At 38.4% G+C, this 19,813-nt stretch overlaps 1 protein-coding gene and 1 long non-coding RNA gene across 10 annotated transcripts in view; one reads left to right on the top strand and one right to left on the bottom strand.

Annotated features, from left to right (window-relative positions):
* The window catches only part of MCTP2 (multiple C2 and transmembrane domain containing 2), a 438,899-nt gene that overhangs the window by 376,503 nt on the left and 42,583 nt on the right, over positions 1 to 19,813 (top strand). For all 9 annotated transcript variants that reach the window (XM_088789331.1, XM_074317382.2, XM_019726683.3 and 6 more), the window contains 3 exons: positions 10,508 to 10,609; positions 13,113 to 13,187; positions 15,331 to 15,450. In XM_088789331.1, coding sequence (XP_088645457.1) covers positions 10,508 to 10,609; positions 13,113 to 13,187; positions 15,331 to 15,450 — 297 coding nt within the window. The remainder of the gene's footprint in view (positions 1 to 10,507; positions 10,610 to 13,112; positions 13,188 to 15,330; positions 15,451 to 19,813) is intronic.
* On the bottom strand, positions 11,722 to 13,603 carry LOC141568087 (uncharacterized). Its single transcript, XR_012491095.2, has 2 exons — positions 13,503 to 13,603; positions 11,722 to 12,736 (listed from the first exon to the last, which is right to left on the bottom strand). It is a non-coding gene; the product is annotated as an uncharacterized LOC141568087 (long non-coding RNA).

The raw sequence follows: 19,813 nt of genomic DNA, 5'->3' as shown, positions 1-19,813 counted from the left end.
GTCTCAAAAATTGCTTGGTGGCGGAAAGCAGAGAGCATCTCTTGGAAAAAGAGGGCCGTTTCCAAAGTCCAGCTACAAGACAACATGCCAGAGTAAGCTGAGAGCTGAATGGAAAAATAGCCAATAAAATTCAGGGGAGAAAGCACCAAATAATGCTCTTATGGGCAACGGAGGAAAGTTGGGATCTGAATTCACCTCTTAATTGGATATGAATGTTTTTACCAAATGTACTCATCTAGCAGACAGAATTTCAGTTTTTCATCTAACCATTAATATCATGGTTGCTGTTGTTATAGCCTTATTAGTCAATAAGGCTTTATTTATTTCTTCCCCAAAACTTATTGTTCCACGGCTATGAGTGCATTTTCATGGCTGGAGCAGTCTGTAATTTAACCACGAGATGAGACTAGCTCACGTAATGTTTGCAGACGGGAAAACGCTGCAGCTCTCAGTCTCGCTCTCTGTTTGATTGCTTGGTTAATTTCTCCCCAAGTTCTCATATCCCTGATGTTACTCGAAGAGAGTGGTGGTACAGCTGCTCCTTCGTCGTTCCCTCCTGCCAAATGCTCCAGGCCATCAGCAACCACGCCGACTCTCAGGGAGGACATGGTAATTTGGGATTTCCCTCTTTTTTAAATTTTTTATTACAACTTTGCCAGTCATACTTCAAAGAATACATGTCACAGGAACACGGAGCCTGATTTTAGAGAAGTCCAAAAGGATGAGAAGCAAAGGCTCTCCTTTAAAATTCAGTTTCCTTTTTCGCGTGTATATAGATAGATTCCCTCCTTTTTTTTAGATACATGTTTAGTAGAAATATTTTTGTCCTTGATCGGTGAACATTACTTTCTATCTTTTAAAATCCTCCCTCTGTTTTGCATGTCAAAATTGTGTGTATTTGGTCTTTTTATAATACCAACAAGTTGACTTTCTTCCCTCCCTGCCTTGTATTAGTACAATATCTATGTGCTGTTGAGTTACATCTAAGACATTACCTGCGGCTAATTCAGGTGTAGGGTTTCTCAACTTTAGCATTATTGCAGGTTGGGGGTGGGGCATCCTTCGTGGTGGGGGCCTGTCCTATACATTGTAGAGGTTTAGCAGCATACCTGGGTGCTACCCACTGAACACCAGTCGCACCTGTTGGGACAGTCGGAGATGTCTTCAGACATTGCCATATGTCCTGAGGGGGGAAATCACTCCCACGGGAGACCCACTGACCTCAATTCATGCAGTTTTCAAACCACATCCTTGAAAATACTCGGTTGGTGCAAAAGTCTTTGCAGTTTCTGCAATTATTTTTAACCCATTAAACCACAGTGACTTTTGCACCCACCTAATACAAGGTCGAATGGTTTGTGAAAGACTTGATTTCAATGCAGGCAGCCCGCCTAGCCCCCTGACTTTTCCCAGATATGCGTTCCTGTGTTTGATCAATATTTATCAAGTGTCCACTTCGTGCCAGGCATAGTTGTAGATGGTAATACTCTAAAAATGACAGCAATAAAGCTATCTCCTCTCTTGGAACTTACTTGTTGGTTATAGGAGGCAGCATATGAACCCAAAACAAAACAGAACAAAAAAACAAAGGAAAAGTAGACAGTATGTTCCATAGTGAAAGGTGTTATGTACAAAGTGAAGCAGGAGAAGGGGACGCCAAGAATTTATGTGGGGGGCATGGGGGCATTTTTCCATGAGCTGGCAGCGATGTGGGGGGGCTCACTGAAAAGGGGGCATGTGTGTGAGCACATAAGGAGGTGAGAGAGAAAGCCATGTAGATATCTGGGGAAACTCTTCCAGGCAAGGAATCTTTAAGTTCAAAGGCTCTAAGTCAGGGCCTTAGATCAATGAAATGTATTTATTTAGATCTAGGTGTTTTTTTTTAAATTTAATATCTATTGAGTAATGCTTAACTAGCAAACCCTTTGCTGTGCACTGGTCATATGTTAAATCATTAATTCTCTGACAACCTAATGAGGCATGCTTTATTATTATGACCATTACAAATGAGGAAACTGAGGCACCAAAAGCATCCTGTAGCTGATAAATATAGAGGCTGGATTTGAACAAGGCCATCTTATATCACAGCCTGCACTTAGGAGATGTTATACTGCCATATTGAGGGAATATTGGTTAAAACTCCAGAAATAAGCGTCAAAGAGAAAAACCCTTAGATTTTGTGTTCTGTGCCTCTTAGGGGAAAGATTTATTTCACTGCTTTTTAAATATGAAAGCAAATCATAAAGACGGATTCATCTGTGCTTTACTATTATATCTATAGGATATGAAACAGTATTCAATTATATCTTATTTTATATTTAAAAACAAAAAGTGCATTTCTTGGAGAAGAGTGTGACTATTTCTTGTGAGAATACATTTTTCTTTAACCATGTGAGAAACTAAAACTTGATTTATACTTTGTTTTCTTTTTTTTAAACAGAAAATGCAAACTACATTTTAAAATGTCTAGGTATAAAATGTGGAATGTTACTCAACTTTTAATCTTTTTCAATTGGTAATGTGCTAAGTGCCTTTCAACCTGTAAAATAAAGAGCATGTTCTGAATCCACTATATCTTTTAATCAAGGTCAATGTGCTGGCTGACTATTGGCTCGTTTAAAATCCATATTCTAAACTCAGTATATCTGTGAATGGTGGTGAGTTGTCCAAAGCATAGACACTTCATTTCTGTTCAACTTTTCTGTAGAAGTTATTTTTTTAAGTGGTTACAAAGTATGCCAACCTTTTTACACATGGTTGAAAACATCAAAAAATTGGGATTGGAATGGATTCTAATCTAAAGACTTCTAATATTTGCCCATTTCCACTTGATTCCTGAAATCTTTCAATCAGTAATATACTAAACATGCATCAGAAAACAGTAGGCACCTTTTAGCGTTTTAAAACATTTCCAGTATAGACACCATCTCCTAATAATTATATGATTCAATAGATTGATGTAACATTTCTACCCTCAATTAAATGACCCTCATTCTGTCCTGACAATCTGGCTGGGTTCTTCGTATCAATCTGGGTCATTTCTTTTTTATTCAAACATATGTTTAGCCTCTCAGAATTATGGAATGGGTCGATTGAGGAAGACTTTGAAAATCAGCCTTCTGTAAAACAAGGAAAGTATCTGTGTATTATTATTTCCTAATGTCTAAGAAGAAATCGTCCGCAGTTTGATGGGGTCCTGCATTTCGAAACAAATTGGAGTCTTCTTGTACAGGCCCCACCAACGTGTGACTCTGTAATTAGAAGCACAGGGCTCTGCTTTCTCTGTGATTCCACGTGCACAATAACAGCCTCACTTAATTAGTTTTATGGGACAAATTTTCTGTAATTGCTTGTACCAAATCAATGTCCATGCAAATCTTCATTTGCATTTCCCATTAAGTATTTGCCCAGGTTTCACCTGTGAGGAGATTTGCACATTATAATGGGCACACTTACACAATCACATTTTTCAGGTTCACGCCAAAAACCTGGCCATAAAAATAAATAATATTGATATTTTACTTTGTATTAATTAACATTTATGAATGTATAACTAAATTTAAAAAAATTAAAAGTCGTCCCAATGCAGGGCTAAAATGGTGATTTTTGAACACAAACGTTCAGCTCTCCTCCCTGCCTAATGCTGGTCCAGAATGTCCATTGAAGTAAATAAAGAAAGGTAAAATAAGGCACAGTTCTCTATATTCCTGAAAACCACTTTGATATGCTAGAATTATCATGAACCTCATGTAGTATATAGGGTGGATAGTATTGGTAAAGATGGACAGGGTCAACAATTACTAGTCAGATTCCTGTCGTGCCCTGTAACAAGAAGATGACACGTATGAATCTGAGCAAATCACACATGATGGTAAATGTCGAATGGGTTAAACTTTCCTATTAAATGGGAAAACCTCTTAGAATGAGTCAAAGAGCAAAAGTATCGCACATACATGTACATGAAAGTTAAGTCAGAAACATACAGAGGAGGTTATTTTTATGTGTTCAAAGAGCCAATTTAATTATCAATCAGGTTATAACAAACATTAGCCTTTTATGTGAACAATTTCCCATAGAAATGTATGTATATATTAAAAATATTTGAAAAACAAGGAAAAAAATACAAAATTAGAACCTCCAAATGATAATATATAGGATCTATCCATCTTTCAAAACATCAGAAGCAAAAAATAAGTTAAGGCTGTGAAGTGATGTTTCTTGAAAGTCCAATTGTTTGCAAGTCCAGCTCCTACAAAGTGTCTGTTAATAGTGAAAGGCCATGCACACCATCCCACAAGTGCTAAATTTCTGGGGATGAGACCCTGCAATCTCCCTGTTTAAAAGCAAGTTCTCAGTGGAATTTTAGGTGTACTAAAGTGATGGTTCTCAAACTTCAGAGAACAAGCAATGAGCTTGATAATGGATAGGTGTGTATACACAAATGCAAATATATAAAATATTTCTGTTCAAATACCCATTTTACATTTTAAAATAGTAACCATATTGGGGGTCCAAAATGCCTCAGTAGATTCCCAAAAGGCAGAAACTGTACTATGATCACAGTACTGTAAATAACAGCAAAAATGAAACAAGTGTCAAAACACTTGTTGAAAAAAAACCCGCCCATGTGCTAATGTAGATACCAAAACTGCGATTATAGAAATGAACAATGAAGTAGTATACATAAAAAGTGTGGATATGGGCCAAAGGTATTATTCAGAGGAAATCCTTACCTTGAATGTTTTTACAATTAAACAACAAAGGTTGAAAATCAATTAAACATCTCAATAGGAGGAACTAAAATTAGATAAAATGAAACTAAGAAAATTAGGAACTGAGGAAGATAAAAAGTGAGCAATAACTTAGAAAAATATGTAAACAGTATTTTTGATAAATCCAAGTATTAGTTTTGTTAAAAGCATTTAAACAGGCATATTATTTACGAGGCTAATGAAAAAAAGAGAAAAAAGCATACACTATTAAGAATGATGGAGCAAGAAATACAGGAATTGCTATGAAGAACACAAATTTTACTGAGGAGTATGAATGAAAACTTAAATAAATATAGAAACATACCTTTGGAGAACTTGGCTGTTGTAAAGGTAAGAAGTCTCCCAAAGTTAACTATAAACATAACACATCTCCCCATTCAGAGAAATTAATGTATCAAAACCAGCAAGGAAATAATCTTAAAGAATATAATTGGAGGAACTTAAATGTTAGGTGTTGAATGCATTGTTTGTTGAAAATAAGTATGGAAATATCAGGAAAATGTATCAAATAATTCCACCACTTTCTCCTTCTGTCCCTCCCTCCCCCAAATAAGAAAATAGCAGATCCAAATTGTTTAAATTTTTTGAAACTTTAAAGGTATAGGCAATTCTTACATTATTGAAATTTGTTAAGAATATGAAAAGAAATGGAAAATAAATGAATTTCTTCCCTGATATCAAAAGTATAGATTTAATAAAAAGGAAATTCTATATTAATTTGTAAGAAATACTTGCAGCATCAAAATAAATGGATAATACCACTAACATAAAAGGTTTTTTTTAATCAATAAAGACAAATCAAGCTAGCAGAAAATTTAAAGAGGTAGAAATCAGAATAGCTAAACTAATGAGTATATGAGTGGCCCGTGCTTTAGTCAACCATGATTATTGTTAAGAGTGCAGAAGATAAAACCAGACCACGTGAGCTGGCACAGTCTTCTCCCCTAACTGGCTATGTGATTTTTGATAAGTTACTTAACCTCTCTGTTTCTGTTTCCTTCTTGATAAAATGAAGGTAATTATCATAATATCTTCATTGGAGGTCTGTGGTGAAGATTTAAATGGTTTGACAAATGTAAAGTGATCACAGTATAGCACACAGTAAGCACTTACAGCGTAAGCTGTCATCTTCATGACCATTGTTTTAGTAACTTAAATTATCAAATTAGTTTAAGCAATCCGATTAAGAAATATCGTAAAGATTTTTCATTCGCAGTGATGATTCAGTGAAGAAAAAGGAGTCCCTTAAACACTCTTGGAGGGAGCATGACTTGGAATAAGGCTTGGAGAAGACACCTTGATAAAATGGATTAAAATTTAATATACACATATCTTTGAACACGTATATTCTAGGTATCTATTTTGGATAGGTAACTGAGAGAGAGAGTAATTACCCATGGTCACGCAGATGCTAAATGCCAGAGATGGGAATTGAATCTAAGTCTGTCTGTTTCCACAGTCCCACCAGGGCCCACTGTTAATAAACATATGAAAGAAAATGTTCAGTCTCATTAGTTATAAAAAGGCACATATTAAAATAACCTGAGACCATTTTATTCCTATGAAATTGCTGTATATTAAATGAAAACGCCTATGGTTGGCAAAGTTGTTAGGAAATGGACAGGCTTTTTCACTGAGGCTAGGAGTATAAATTAATACAGCACTTTAGGAGGACAAAACCATAAAAGCAGATTCCACCTCTAGGAATTTATTTTTAGGAATGCATCATGGATGCACAAAGATATCTATGTATAAAATCGTTATGGTGTTTATAGTTGTTAAAAATTAGAAACAATCTTAGTGAGTTACAGTGAGGATTGGTTAGTTATAGAAATTCCTAAGTAAAGAACCATTCTAAATAATGTAGAAAAATCAATTATGACATTGGGGAATGTTTCCCATTCATTTTTCAAACTCAAAAGATACGTGATTAAAAAGTCTACAAATTAAAATAAGACTAAAAACCAGATGTGGTGAAGAATTTCTATGTACTTGTCACCATTCTTACTGTTTTAACTAATTATTTCACAACCTCTGACATGCATATTCATTTTAATTTTTATTCACATTTTATAGATTAGGAATCTGAAGAACAGAGGAATTTTGTAACTTATCCAAAGTTATCCAGCCAGTCTGAGCAGAGCCAGAATTTAAACTCTGTTCAATCTGCCTCTAGAGGCCCAACTTTTACCCAATACACTCTGATCTTAGTTTTATAAGATAAATAAATACAGCTATGCCTTTAAAACAAGAGATGTGTGTTTGTTTTAAAATGTACTATTGTAAAACATTGTGGGTTTTTAAAATCACTTTTGTAAATTTTACACAATTCTTCCAATTAATATATGTGACTTTTGTAAAGACAGCGTTTATCATAGGGAGAGGGTTGATAAGAAATAAATGCTGGGGACATCAAGGTTTTCTGCCATCTCCGGAGTTTAGAGCTGGGTTTAGGGTTCAGGCAGTGGGTGAGCTGGATTGCTTGGCAGAAAGAGGAAGTGCAGTGAAAGTGGAGAGGGTCTGTGGGAATGGATTCCATGCTGCCTCTACTGTCTGGTGCTTGCCTTTGTGTCAGTCAACTGTGACCTTGTGGACATTTTAATCTCTCACGCTCTTTGTAACTCATGCCATTGGAAATAGGCCCGATTCCAAGGGGGGACGTGAATGGGAATCGCTAGCAAGTAAAGAGTATTTTGCCTCTTCTCCAGCCTCATGTCTGTCCACATCATATGTCACTGGAGGGTCACTTTGTATATGCACCACCTGGGACCAACTGGTATATTGTGGTAGTGTCACATTGTAGTATTTCCTGCTTTGCGTGAAATAAAAAGCGTCTGACTGCATAATGCTTGTTTACACCCCAGTCTTCTCCATTTTTATTTTTAAATGAAGGTCAAACTGAAGAAATCAATAGGACTCTTCAGTTTGGATTTTGATCTTAAATGTGTATCTTTCCTCCCTGAGCCACCTGGTGGTTTTATATCTTCATACGGATTATGGTTAACTTAGCTATTGAATCTGTTGGTAACTCATCACATTGAAGAACTTTATAGTAAAACATAATAATAATAATTCTTTAAAAGGAGTTCCAGGTAAGAAAAAGATTTGTCCTCTGTTCCACACACCAACCCCTGTTACATGCTGATTAAAAGTAGTTCTCTAATATAATGAATACAGTGTCTCTTTGACTCAAAAAGTTTTATCATCCAACTTTTAAAAAGTTCTTCATATTTACTTAAAGCTTGTTTAATCAGATTTAAAATTCAAGAAAAGTTTGAATAGTTTAAAGATGATTTCAGGTCAGATTCATATCTAAAGGAGACTATCTTCTCTGTAACTTGTCCTCTGGCTCCAAAATCCTGAATCATTACTGAGAAGGAGACTCCCTGCTCTCTTTCATTCACTGGCGGAATTAACCAGGAATTAACTGTTAGCAGAATGAAGTCTTTCTGGTATATCACTTGTTTCTGAAAATAATATAAAGGGACATGAAAAGACCCATTTCTCTGATTGTGGAAGTTGTTTTCCTAGATTAAATCTGTACTACTGTCCAGCAGAGATGTTTTCCCCAAATTATTGCTTAATATTTGTGGTCTTCACCTATGAAAAAGCTGGTGTGCAAAGGTGTGTGTCAGGTCAGTGTGAAGAGTTTTCTGGCAACCCTGCAGTTAAAGACAATATCTATTATTTTATCCAAAGACCCTTTATTCCAGTGAAATGAAATCCTCCCAGATGTCAGCCCAGCAAGACTCTCCCAATGAATTTAGAGACCCCCTTTTGTCATAAACTGAAGACTGCCATTTATTTTTGCCTTAATGGACAGATCTCAAGCTAAACATAGGTCTTAATTGAAGTGACTTTCTCAAACTCGAAGATGAAATGTGTGTAGAGTCTGCTCTGAATTTTTTTTTGGTCCTTTTTCAAACTTTTTACAAGTTTTTAAACTTGTGATTTATATATTTTAAGATAACAGTATATTAAAGTACTAAACATGAATAGCCTCAATTATATTTTTGTCTGTAATCACTGCTTTAATATCTCTGAGTGGGTTCTGTGTTTTGCTGACACAATACTAGGACATTGAGAAAAAGGAAATCATTTACCAAATTAAAAACAAAACAAAACAAAAAACTACAAAACTTCTTTGACTATAAAATATTTCTTTTTATACTGATACTTCTTGTTCTTCTATTGACCTTCCCTAACCCTTAAGAAATCATGGAAATTTTACGATAACAGTACAATGCCTGAGGGTTGCAGCAAAGCTAAATTGGACGAAAGTCAGGTTGGCAAATTGTCATGATGTTTTTGTATTTATTTCTTTCAACTTTAACACCCACAATTTATTAAGTGAGACAGTGGATAAAAGAGGAAGCCCAGAATCCTGTTTGGACACCGTTTCGGAAGGAAACCAGGTCTTTATGGGGCAGCCTCTTCCTTTTAGCCACTGGCCAGGAAAACCATCTTTCTGTTTAAAACCTATTCAATTGAGAGAGGTGGGGTGGCTTTGGGAAGGAAGGTGACCTCTCCCTTGTAAAGGAGAATGGTTCTGTTTCCTCCTGTGACTTATTCAACTCATTTCCACCACTGTTTATAAGAACACTTGAGTTGAATGCTTGTAGTGACAGCAATAGTCATTTAAAATATGGCTCAAATTTCATGGCCTCAAATTTCCTCTGTTATTTCCAATCCTTGATCATTACAATCCCGAATGGAGCTTTGGGTCCGCTCAAATTTTGCTGATGTCCTTTTGGAGGTAACAGGTATGCCTCCTAAGGCAGAAGGTGAATACATAGATCACTCCTTTGTCGAATAAAGCGTTGCTGACATCAACTCTGAAAAGATAATGCTTTAACGGGAGCCAAGATGTTTCCAAAATGATACAGGAAACATTTTTCTTAGATGCCTTTCATGCTGAGGTCCCCAGCTAGATTAGTATATGGAATTAATGTGACATGCTGGCCGAGAGGATATTAGGGGGACTTGTTTGTTTGGAAGGTTTGTCACCACTTGATGCGTTTTGAATGTTTTTGGATTTCAAACCTCAGTTTGTGTAATTTGCATTTCCCCGTGGCTATGAGACACTGATTATTTTATTAAAATTGGTTCCTTTCTTCGTTTCTTAAAATAGTTTCATAACCTTTTGATTTTGGAATAATGTTAGATTTACGGAAAAGTTGTAAAGATAATACAGAGTTCCCATATACCCCTCAACTAAGGGTCTTCGAATGTTAATATCTCACATTGCTATGATACATTTGTCAAAACTGAAAAACTGACATACTACATTGCTAGTAACTAAAGTCTGGTCTTGATTTTAATTTCACCAGCTTTTCCACTAATGCCCTTTTTGCATTTAATCATCTTTTCTCCTTAGCCTTCTGATTTGTGACACTTGCCAAGTATTTCTTTTTTCCCATGACCTTGGCAATCTTGAGTACTGGCCAGGGATTTTGTAGAATATCATCTTTTAATAAATAAAAAATGTATCACCTCTGGGGTTTTTGAAGGAAAACCCATGCAGGCTTAGGAATAATTTGCACCACTAGTTTTCCATTAAAACATTAGCTTCAGCCTGGTAATTGTAACTGTATCTGCTTGACAGTTATAACAGCGCTCTAGAATTAAAAGTTGATTTATGATTTAATATTTGCTTCACCTATATGTGCGTTCTACATTCTTAGCTCTGCCGGTTTGGTTTCGTTTAAACCTATTTTATCTACTGCTTATGACAGATTCAAGATGGACAAACAAATTGTTATGTATTGAAGAATAAAGATTTAGAACAAGCTTTTAAAGGAGTTATTTACTTGGAGATGGACCTCATTTATAATCCGGTAAGTCTAACTGGGCCGTACCCCCCAGCCTCTCTGTACCTCAAGTGAATGGTGACCATCCTGGAGAGACTCAAATCAATGTAAAATGTTTCAGAATTATTGGAGAGAGAGAGAGGGAGGGAGGGGGGAGGAGGGAAAAGAAGAAGGATGAGAGAGAGAGGGAGAGAGAGAGAGAAGGGAACAGTGTTTTAAAACTCAGCCAAAAAAAAAAAATCAGTGCTAGAAACTCCAGTTTTCAACTGGTGTTTATCCTATTCAGCCACTGGAATTGATGGTGTTTATCTCAATAAATTTAAATGTCCAAAGAGAAAATTAAAAATTAAAGAGAAAATTAAGTTTTTAGCTTTGTTACCTGTAATCTTCCAAGGCAACCGTTGGCTGTAGGACAGATATTTTCAAGCCTCTGACTGTGGTATTTAATTATTACAGTTGATATCCTGGTATCTGACACTGTCAGAACAAAAACTTAAACTCCATTGGAAACTCTGTTAAAGGAGGAAATTTTCTTTAATGTATTTTCAGTCTTTAGTTAAATGTAAAATATGCAAATATACATTCATTTGCCAATTTGAGGTTGTGGGCCTAAAACCCTTCTTCTTTTTTTTTTAGCATGGATTTATTATTTTTAGTTCTAAAACTTAATGTTGCTTGCCTAAATGTACCCATAACATCTACAATAATTTCTACTTTTGGTTTCTTTAATTAAAGTGGAGATATGCTTTAAAGATATTCACAGAACAGTCTGAATCTAGAATTTTTCCAGATTGTTTTTCCATAAAATCTTTACCTCAATCACTGTATCTTTTTCGTGACTGATCTTTACCAGGGCCTTCTAGAGCAACATAAATTTCAACTCGTTTGGTCCCTCCTTGTATCTCAGTGATTTATGTCATGATCAAGTAAATATAGCATCACAATAATAGGTAAAACTGGCATCAACAGGTTTGGGAATTGGCACAGTTGATTCTTGGCGAGCAATTCTTATAAACAGGTGTTCCTAACCTACAGGCGAGTGACCCATGGCCTGGTATCAGTGGTAGGTTCTAGAAAGGGAAAGGAGAGCACAGGTTAATCCAGTTGGTGTATAAAAGAATGAGCTGTTACAGTAAGCATCAGAGTGACTGCCATTTATTGGCCACCTACAGCGTACCAGGCTCTCACATTATTCCATTTAATCATCACAAGAAACCTGGCAAACAGGTGTCATTCATGCCATTTTTATCACGCGCAAGTGGAATTAAACAGGAGAGCCGGTTTGCTAATAAATGAGCAAGTCCAAATCCAGTTCCCAATCTTTCTGACTCTGCAGTCATTCCTTTGCGATACTGCTTCTTAGTTTCTTTAAGACATCATTGAAACAATCAACGGCAGGGAAGTGTTCTATTTTATTTCCACTAATGCTGGAACTCTGGGCACCGTCTCCAGGATGGGGTCTGTTGTTACTTCCTCTTTTCCCCCATTTCTTTCCCTTTTTCTTCAAGGAAATCTTACGCGCATGTTGTACCTCAGACCATCCTTCCTTTTTCATTTTCTTCTGGCAAACACACGTGTATATACTATGCATATAGGGAAACCTAAGTTTTAGAGGAAAAGCCTACAATAGGAATATATGTTAATTAAGTGATTCTTCCAGATGCCCGGCTGACAGAGAAGGACTTGAATTTTATTCTTTGATGTTTTCCTCAGTGTGTTGATGAGGACAAATCATTGTATGCCTCTGAGCTCAGTTTATTCCCAACACAGTGGGGCTACAATGACTCATCAACTTATTTTGCCTCCTCATGGAGAAGAAATGAGATTCTCTGTGGAAAAGATGTTTTTATGAGTTGGAAGCCAATGTTTTCCTGTAGGGTTTCCTTGGTGAAAGTGTTGTTCAAAACCTTGATGTGAAGGGAAGTTTTATTTTCAGAGACTTTGGTGTGAGAACCCAGTCTCTGCAGTGGTTTAAAATACCTCCGTTGATTTGCAAGCATTCTGAGTCCCCCAGATCCAGTCTGACTCACTCCAGGGACGTGATGCTCATGACTTGATCCCCACAAACACACGCAGAGCTCAGGGGCAGCCCCCCGTTCTTCTGCTTCCTGCAAAAGGCTTTGGGGGTCAGAATTATTGGTTTCTCCATTCTCCCTGGTCATTAAGAAGAAAAAAGTCAAGGACCTCAGATGTGGGATATAAGACTGAGAGCAACAAAAGAGCAAGACAGACAAACAAGAGCTCATAGACACAGACAATAGTTTAGTGGTTACCAAAGGGTAAAGGGGGAGGGTGGTGGTAGAAGAGGGTAAAGGGGGTCAAATATATGGTGATGGAAGCAGAACTGACTCTGGGTGGTGAGTACATAGTGTGATATACAGATGATGTGATATACAGATGAAAATGACTTGAAACCTATGTAATTTTACTAACCAATGTCACCCCAATAAATCGAATATTAAAAAAAGAAAAGAAAAGAAGAATGAAGTCTGTAGAAATGCTGCAATTTTTAACAATGATGTCTTTCTAGGTCAAAGCCAGTATTCGAGCCTTCACTCCTAGAGAAAAGCGCTTTGTAGAAGACAGCCGCAAGCTGTCCAAAAAGGTGGGTCCCAACGGTAAACTGGCTTTGATGCACACTCAGCATCCAGTACCTCAAGTACTGTTGCCCTTACTTGCTTACTTCCTTCATTCCCTCTTTTTCTCTCTCTCCTCCTCCTCCTTCTTCCTTCTGTCTCTCTCTCTGTCTCTCTGTCTCTCTGTCTCTCTCTGTCTCTGTCTCTCTCTGTCTCTCTCTCTCTCTCTCTCTCTCTCTCTCTCTCTCTCTCTCTCCCTCTCCCTCTCCCTCTCTCCCCTCTCCGTCTCTCTTCTCTCTATTGTTTTCAATCCCCACCTCTCCACTCCTTTCTCCTCGTCTTACCTTCTCTCCCCAAACAAGGACTTCAGTCAGCTCAGTAAGAAGAGAAAGACTTAAACCTTGGTAAGAAGGGAAAGACTTAAACCCTATCTGCTGGGTGAAACACAAGGCGTCAGCCCTCCATCCGTGTCCTGAATCATCCTATAAACAAAAATTCCTGGCGTCAAGCCTCCGTAAACATTCCGCTGGCTTTGTTTGCCCTGCCTACCCTCCTTTCATCACAGACATTTTTGTCTCCGTCTTTCGAAGTTTCGGGGAGGTATTCTGCCCATGAAGCTCACAAAGAAATGAACTCAGTGGGCCTTCAGCGACTCCTAGCCTCGGATGTCCCCATGGCTGCCCCTACTCCTTTTGTAGGGTCTAAATTTGGGGTGTGTTGGCATTTTGCCTCATTTTGAATTACCTGTCCCTGCCTCTGCCTGTTACCCTGAATTCCTCTTTCCTTAGTTCAACCGAAAGTGAAGCACTGGGCCCAACAGGGGACATTTTTCTTTTTTTTTTTTTCTTCTTTTTTTTTTTTTTAACATGACCTTTACATTTCTTTTCAGTGTACCTCCCTGTCCTGTTCAGACACAGTTCAGGATTTCACTCTGGACCTATTGTCCCTCTTCAGTTGTGTAACTGAGAACAAAGTGTCCCCTTTGGAAAGTGTTTATTACTTCCACCACTTCCTGTGGGGTGAGCAGCTGTGGATGACACAAAGCCGATAACTATAAAGGGATCTTATCATCCTTTTGTTTCCCATGAACTGGGCATACTTGGGACAGGCCTTAAATGTCTTCTGAGGGGGGTGGGGGGGGCATCCAAATGTTTTGCTTTGGTCTGCCATAACATTGAGTGTAATATTTGTCTTGTGTAATCCGAGTAAACCTCTTATTTTTTTATTATGATTACTGCCTTTCGCTCTGTTTACTTGAAAGTTAAAACCTGGGTTGAGGTAGGTGGGGTAGCTGCTTTGCAAACAAATTGAAATGAATCTGCCTACAACTGGGAGAAAAGACATTTCCTTTACCAAACATGGACCTCCACATGGGGTGGCTTTGGGGGATTTGGGGCTGAGATCCTGGGGTGTGTTAGGGTCCTGCCCACGTGCCTCTCACCACTAGGTATCCCCACATTTTCATAAAATTGAAACTGGTGCTTCTGCTGCAAATACTTATAAGCATTTACTATGTAGCAGGAGCTATTCTAAGCCCTTTATGCTAGGTTACTATTAATGTCAATTCCATTGTATGAGAGAGAGGTTAAGAAACTGACCCCAGGTCACACAGCTAGGAGGTGGGAGAACTGGATTCCCTTCCCAGAACTATACTTTCCTGTAGACTTGTTCTCCTGTACTTGATGACTTAGAATACTTGTCCATTTCTCATCAATCTATCCGTTTCTTTTTAAACTAAACAAGATAGATGCTTATTCCCAGAGTTCTCTGTCTCTCTGTTTTTTTCTGTCTCTCTCTCAAACACACACACACACACACACACACACACACACACACACACACACATTTACATACACACACATGCACCGCCCCCCCCCCCCCCCCAAGTACCTGGCTTCTGTAGCTTTTGCCAGCTCAGTTTTGTGATGAATATTATTTAAGCAAGGTATTCTCCATTAAAGGAGCTATAAGATGCATTGAATTTTCTTTTCTTCTGTGGCTCATCATATTTTAAAAAGAATTTTAGAAAAAAGTAGAAGGACGTTTCCTTTTTTTTTTTTTGATTGGCCGCGATACACAATACAATTTAAATGGCCAAGATGCCGGATCTAAAGAGAATATTTGGAGTATTCATACCTCGTTCCCTGTTTTTCTTTTTTCTTTTTTAATCAGATCTTATCAAGAGATGTAGACCGTGTGAAAAGAATCACCATGGCGATATGGAATACAATACAGTTCCTTAAAAGCTGCTTCCAGTGGGAATCCACGTTGAGAAGCGCAATAGCATTCGTGGTAAGCTGCCTTTTCTATGTTCAAATTATTTGCTGTTGAGTCCTAAATGCAAATGCAGATGGGTTTTCATTTACTGACCTGAAGCAGAATGATACGCATTCAGCCTGGCTGAAGTTCACACCCCTAAGGAAACTTGAAATCATAAATGGTACCCATTCATCTTTCTAAGCGATATGATGGCGTAGGTGATTATGTAGGAGAGATCATTCTAAGATAGTCCTTTAGTCAGATTTACCCTTGGGAGTCCCTTAAATTGCCCAAATCTTACCCATATACTATCTCTTGGCAAGTTTAAGAGAGCCAATGTTCTACAGAATTTTAAATGTTTCTATGGTGGTGTTATAACCGTGTCTGCATAGTTTCCACATATTGTATATTTCTTTCCTCTGTTTCAATGAATGCCAGTGCTTTTCAAAAAATGGCAGTTAAAAAATAATGACTAAATTAAGACAGAATTGCTCTAATTTGTGTTTGAAGTAAACCATTCACCAACTTTGATATAAAAAACGTTTATTCATTATCGTACTACTTGAGACATAACTGATTATTAGACGTAACTGACTCAACACCACAAAGGACAACCACTAATATACATGAAATACACTGATTTCTCACTGATACTGTGGCCCCATCGTCACGGGCATTATGAAATCCCAGAAGTCTCAGAGCTTCCAGAGATCTTAACACCAAGACTCTTGGACGGACCTGAAAGTTGGCACAATGCCCTCACTTTACATCTCTGGGCATTCTCTCTCATTTGTAAAGGACTTGCCCCGATCAGACGTGGGAGGAGAAACCAAGTCTCTCAACTGCTAATCTTAGACATTTTGTATGATGCTCTTAATTTTTTTGTCCCGTTCAAAAGATCACAATAGGGCCTGCTGTGACGTGTGAGTGGTCTGTCATGATCATAGGCCTTCTGTCTCCCGGTTTCTATTGTCAATGCTCTTTCTCATCCCAAAGACGTCCCCTCATTAAAAACAATAAGTAAATTCACCCAAGATGTCAGTGAGTTCAAGGTCACTCCCACCTTTGTGGCTCCCACCGCATGGAGTAAGTGTATGTGGTCCTTACAAGGTTGTTTTCCTCTCGTCACTTGAGAGCATTCTGTTTGGTCTAGTTAATTTTAGGTTTTCATTGCTTCAGGATGTCCAGGGCCTGTGATGGCTGTGGCCTTGACCTTTAATATACTTTGTCTTTGGTCTGAAGTTGCTAAAAGAACTGGCCTTAATGAAAACATTCATAAGGATTTTATGAGTCCATATCTGTCTTTCTCTTGGCATTTTTTCTCCCACTTCCCTTTCTCACATTCTCCTCCGCTGGGGGCTTCTTCATGTGTCGGGTTTTTCTTCAGCGTCCTACCTGAATTCTCTTAAAGACTTTCCACAGAATGTTCTGTGTGATTCTGGGCAAAAATGGAAAGTCAACACAATTGGTGGCTTCTTCCAGTCAGTACCCCAACCCCTGCCAGGAGGAGAGGATTTCCTTCGCTTGAGCTTAGATTTTGGCACTGGGCATTTTTAGGAAAACAGATCTGTTGCACTGGGTTATGTAGTGGAATGACAGAAGTGATTAATGGACTGCTGGCCTGATCTGAGCAAAGATTACAACAAATGAATAGAAGGAGGTTGTCTAATATGGGGGGGGGCTTCTAAATGGGAAGGGGGCTTTGGGGGTGGGGCCCCTACTGCACTGCCTGTTCCCTCTGCCAGGCTAGCAGACCCGGGCCACCACGTTGTCCTTTCAAGTCTCGGAGGCCCACAGAACAGACGATGAAGGCTCTTCACTTGCTGGTTCGCCAAGATGCGATTTTGCAAGGACACATGGCTCCATGAGTCTGTGGGAGGCCCCACTGTGTGGGGGACATTTTCCATTGGGCACCATTGGAAAATGCCGAGTCAGTTAGGAATGATGCATGTATAAGCGCGCGCTCTCTCTCTCTCTCTCTCTCTCTCTCTCTCTCTCTCTCTCTCTCTCTCTCTCGGTTGTCCTGAAGGTACTGGAATGAAGAGTGAGTGCTAACATAAACACATTTAGTTCTCAGTTTTAATTGGAAACTCTGCGTTCATCTCCCATTTACCTTGACCAGCCATTGGTAGAGCTCAGATGTACTGCAGCTATAGAGGGGTGGGTATCTCCTCTCGCTAAGCTGTTGAAGTGTGATTTAATTAGACAACATTTTTGTTACTACTATCACAATGGGTCATTCCAGAATCATTTCTGCTCTTAAAGCAAGAGCATATAAGGAAAATGCATTCTTAGAGTAAAATAATATGTATGTATACATATATACATACATATATATGTAATTATATATGCATATTAGTAATAATATGTATTATATATATTAGTATATATTAGCAATAATATATTAGTAATATATAATATATATACATGTATACATATATATGTAATTATACGTATATTAGTAATAATATATATATATATATATATATATATATATATGTATATATTAGTCTCCCTTATTGTTCTTTAATAGGATTATGGGTAGCCAAGCCTTCATTTCTTTGGACAACATTTTGCTCTCATGGATCTTGCCTACAGACTTAAGTAAGCTGCCTTGGAGTCCCAAGTGGCAATTCCATGCCTATACACCCCCATTGGTGTACTGCTGTGTCCCCAACTCTGTGGGGCTCCATTAAGGGTTGTCCTTCTGCAAAGTGTTGAATCCTCAGGTGAGCTGGGCCAGAGAGAGAGAGGAAGGGAGGCTGTGAGTGACCCTGAGGTCCGGCTTCTTCTCTCCCTTGCTCCACTCTCGAGAGCACCATATTTGTCATTGGCGGGACACAGGGATTGTCTCCTATGGTCTCCTGGGGACAGCGTGCTGTGTCTGGACTTGATTCATTGGCGTGCTAATTTGTGTGCGCTTCCTCCACTTGCGTTGGGATTACACAGGCAGAGCAGTTTCGTGGTGGTTTAAAGCTGGGTCTTAAGCCAAGGATTTATTAAATAGTAGGACCGCATGTAAGGCCTTTCTTCTGTATTAACAATTAGGATGGGTGGCATTTGAAGGCTCTCTGCACAGATGCGAGCTGAACCATTTTGGCTGAAGCAGTCCCCAGGAGCTTGTCTTTCCACAAGCTAAGGGCAGAAGCATAGGAATTCTGTTCTCGCCTCTGTTTGGTCAGGTAACAGAAAATAACCCATTAACATCATGTGAATGTCTATTTTCAGGTGATGCAAAGCAAGAATGTTATAGGATCTTGTTTAGTATACGCTGGCTGTGAATTTTAGGACTTTCTGAAAGCAAACCATATGTTTTCAAAGGATTCCTTTGGATGTGTGTATGACTGTATCCTATCTTGTTGAAAGCAGGGGTTAAAGAAAAGCAGCCTGTTATGGCCGGTCAGAAGTGGATGGACAAGCATGAAATAATTTATCTTACTGGACGGTCCGAGCATAAATCTCCCCTAACCTGGGACCAATCCCCTTAATGCGTACACGGGGGCTCGTATTCCCAACAGTGAGAAAGTGCTCTTTAATTCACTGACACCTATAAAGTGAATGTTTCTTTAGTTCATTATTATTGGAAGAAATTAAATTTGGGCCTTTTTAGAGTGCTGAAACCTTTCCAAATCACACTTCTACAGCCTGTTTTTGTTTTTGTTGTTGTTGTTCTTAGGATGATCATGGAAAATCTTTCTCCTTACAGGTTTTGCATTTTTTTCCTCCTTCCTCTAAGTTTTCTAGATGTTTCACTGTGTTGCATTTTCTGAGCTTAACTGATTTATTATAAATTAAATATATATGTATTTCTGCTCCAAAGATCACATTCTCAATTTTCCCAGTTGAAAAACAAATGAGTATGAGATGTCAATTTATCGAGAGAGGCCCAATGTAGCTAAAAATCTCATGCCTAGAAGAGGCGTAGCTGTGTGTTTCCCTACGAATGGATTTGTAAATACACATGGTGTTTTATAGACGTGTAAAATAGCACACAGCCATTCCCAGACGCCGACATTGGCCTCTAGGAATATTTCATAGCTGATGTTGTTTCAGTGCGTACTATGTGCCTCGCTCTGTCCGAAGCACGTTACGAATGTTACCTCATTGAGTTCTCACAGCAAGCTGCTGATGTTGCTGTCATTTATTACCCTCCTTTTACATATGAGGAAAATGAGTCCATAGAGGTTAGATAACGTGTTGGAGCTCACATGTTTTGAAGAAGCACGGCTGGGATGGAAACTCAGACCCTCAGGCTTTAGAGTCCATGTACATAACCGTGGGGTTACAATGCCCCTCCCTGACACCCAGGATGCAGTGATTGAGCTCCTTATATTAGAGAGATGATAGCGATTCCAGGGAAAACCACACTGGTCATTTCAGATATGCATTTAGATGT

This window comes from Rhinolophus sinicus, chromosome 13, assembly GCF_057876585.1.
Source record: "Rhinolophus sinicus isolate RSI-liver-muscle chromosome 13, RSI-T2T, whole genome shotgun sequence".
Classification (NCBI taxonomy): Eukaryota; Metazoa; Chordata; class Mammalia; order Chiroptera; family Rhinolophidae; genus Rhinolophus; species Rhinolophus sinicus.
Note: the sequence above shows the minus strand (reverse complement) of the source record. Positions and strands in the feature narration are given on the sequence as shown.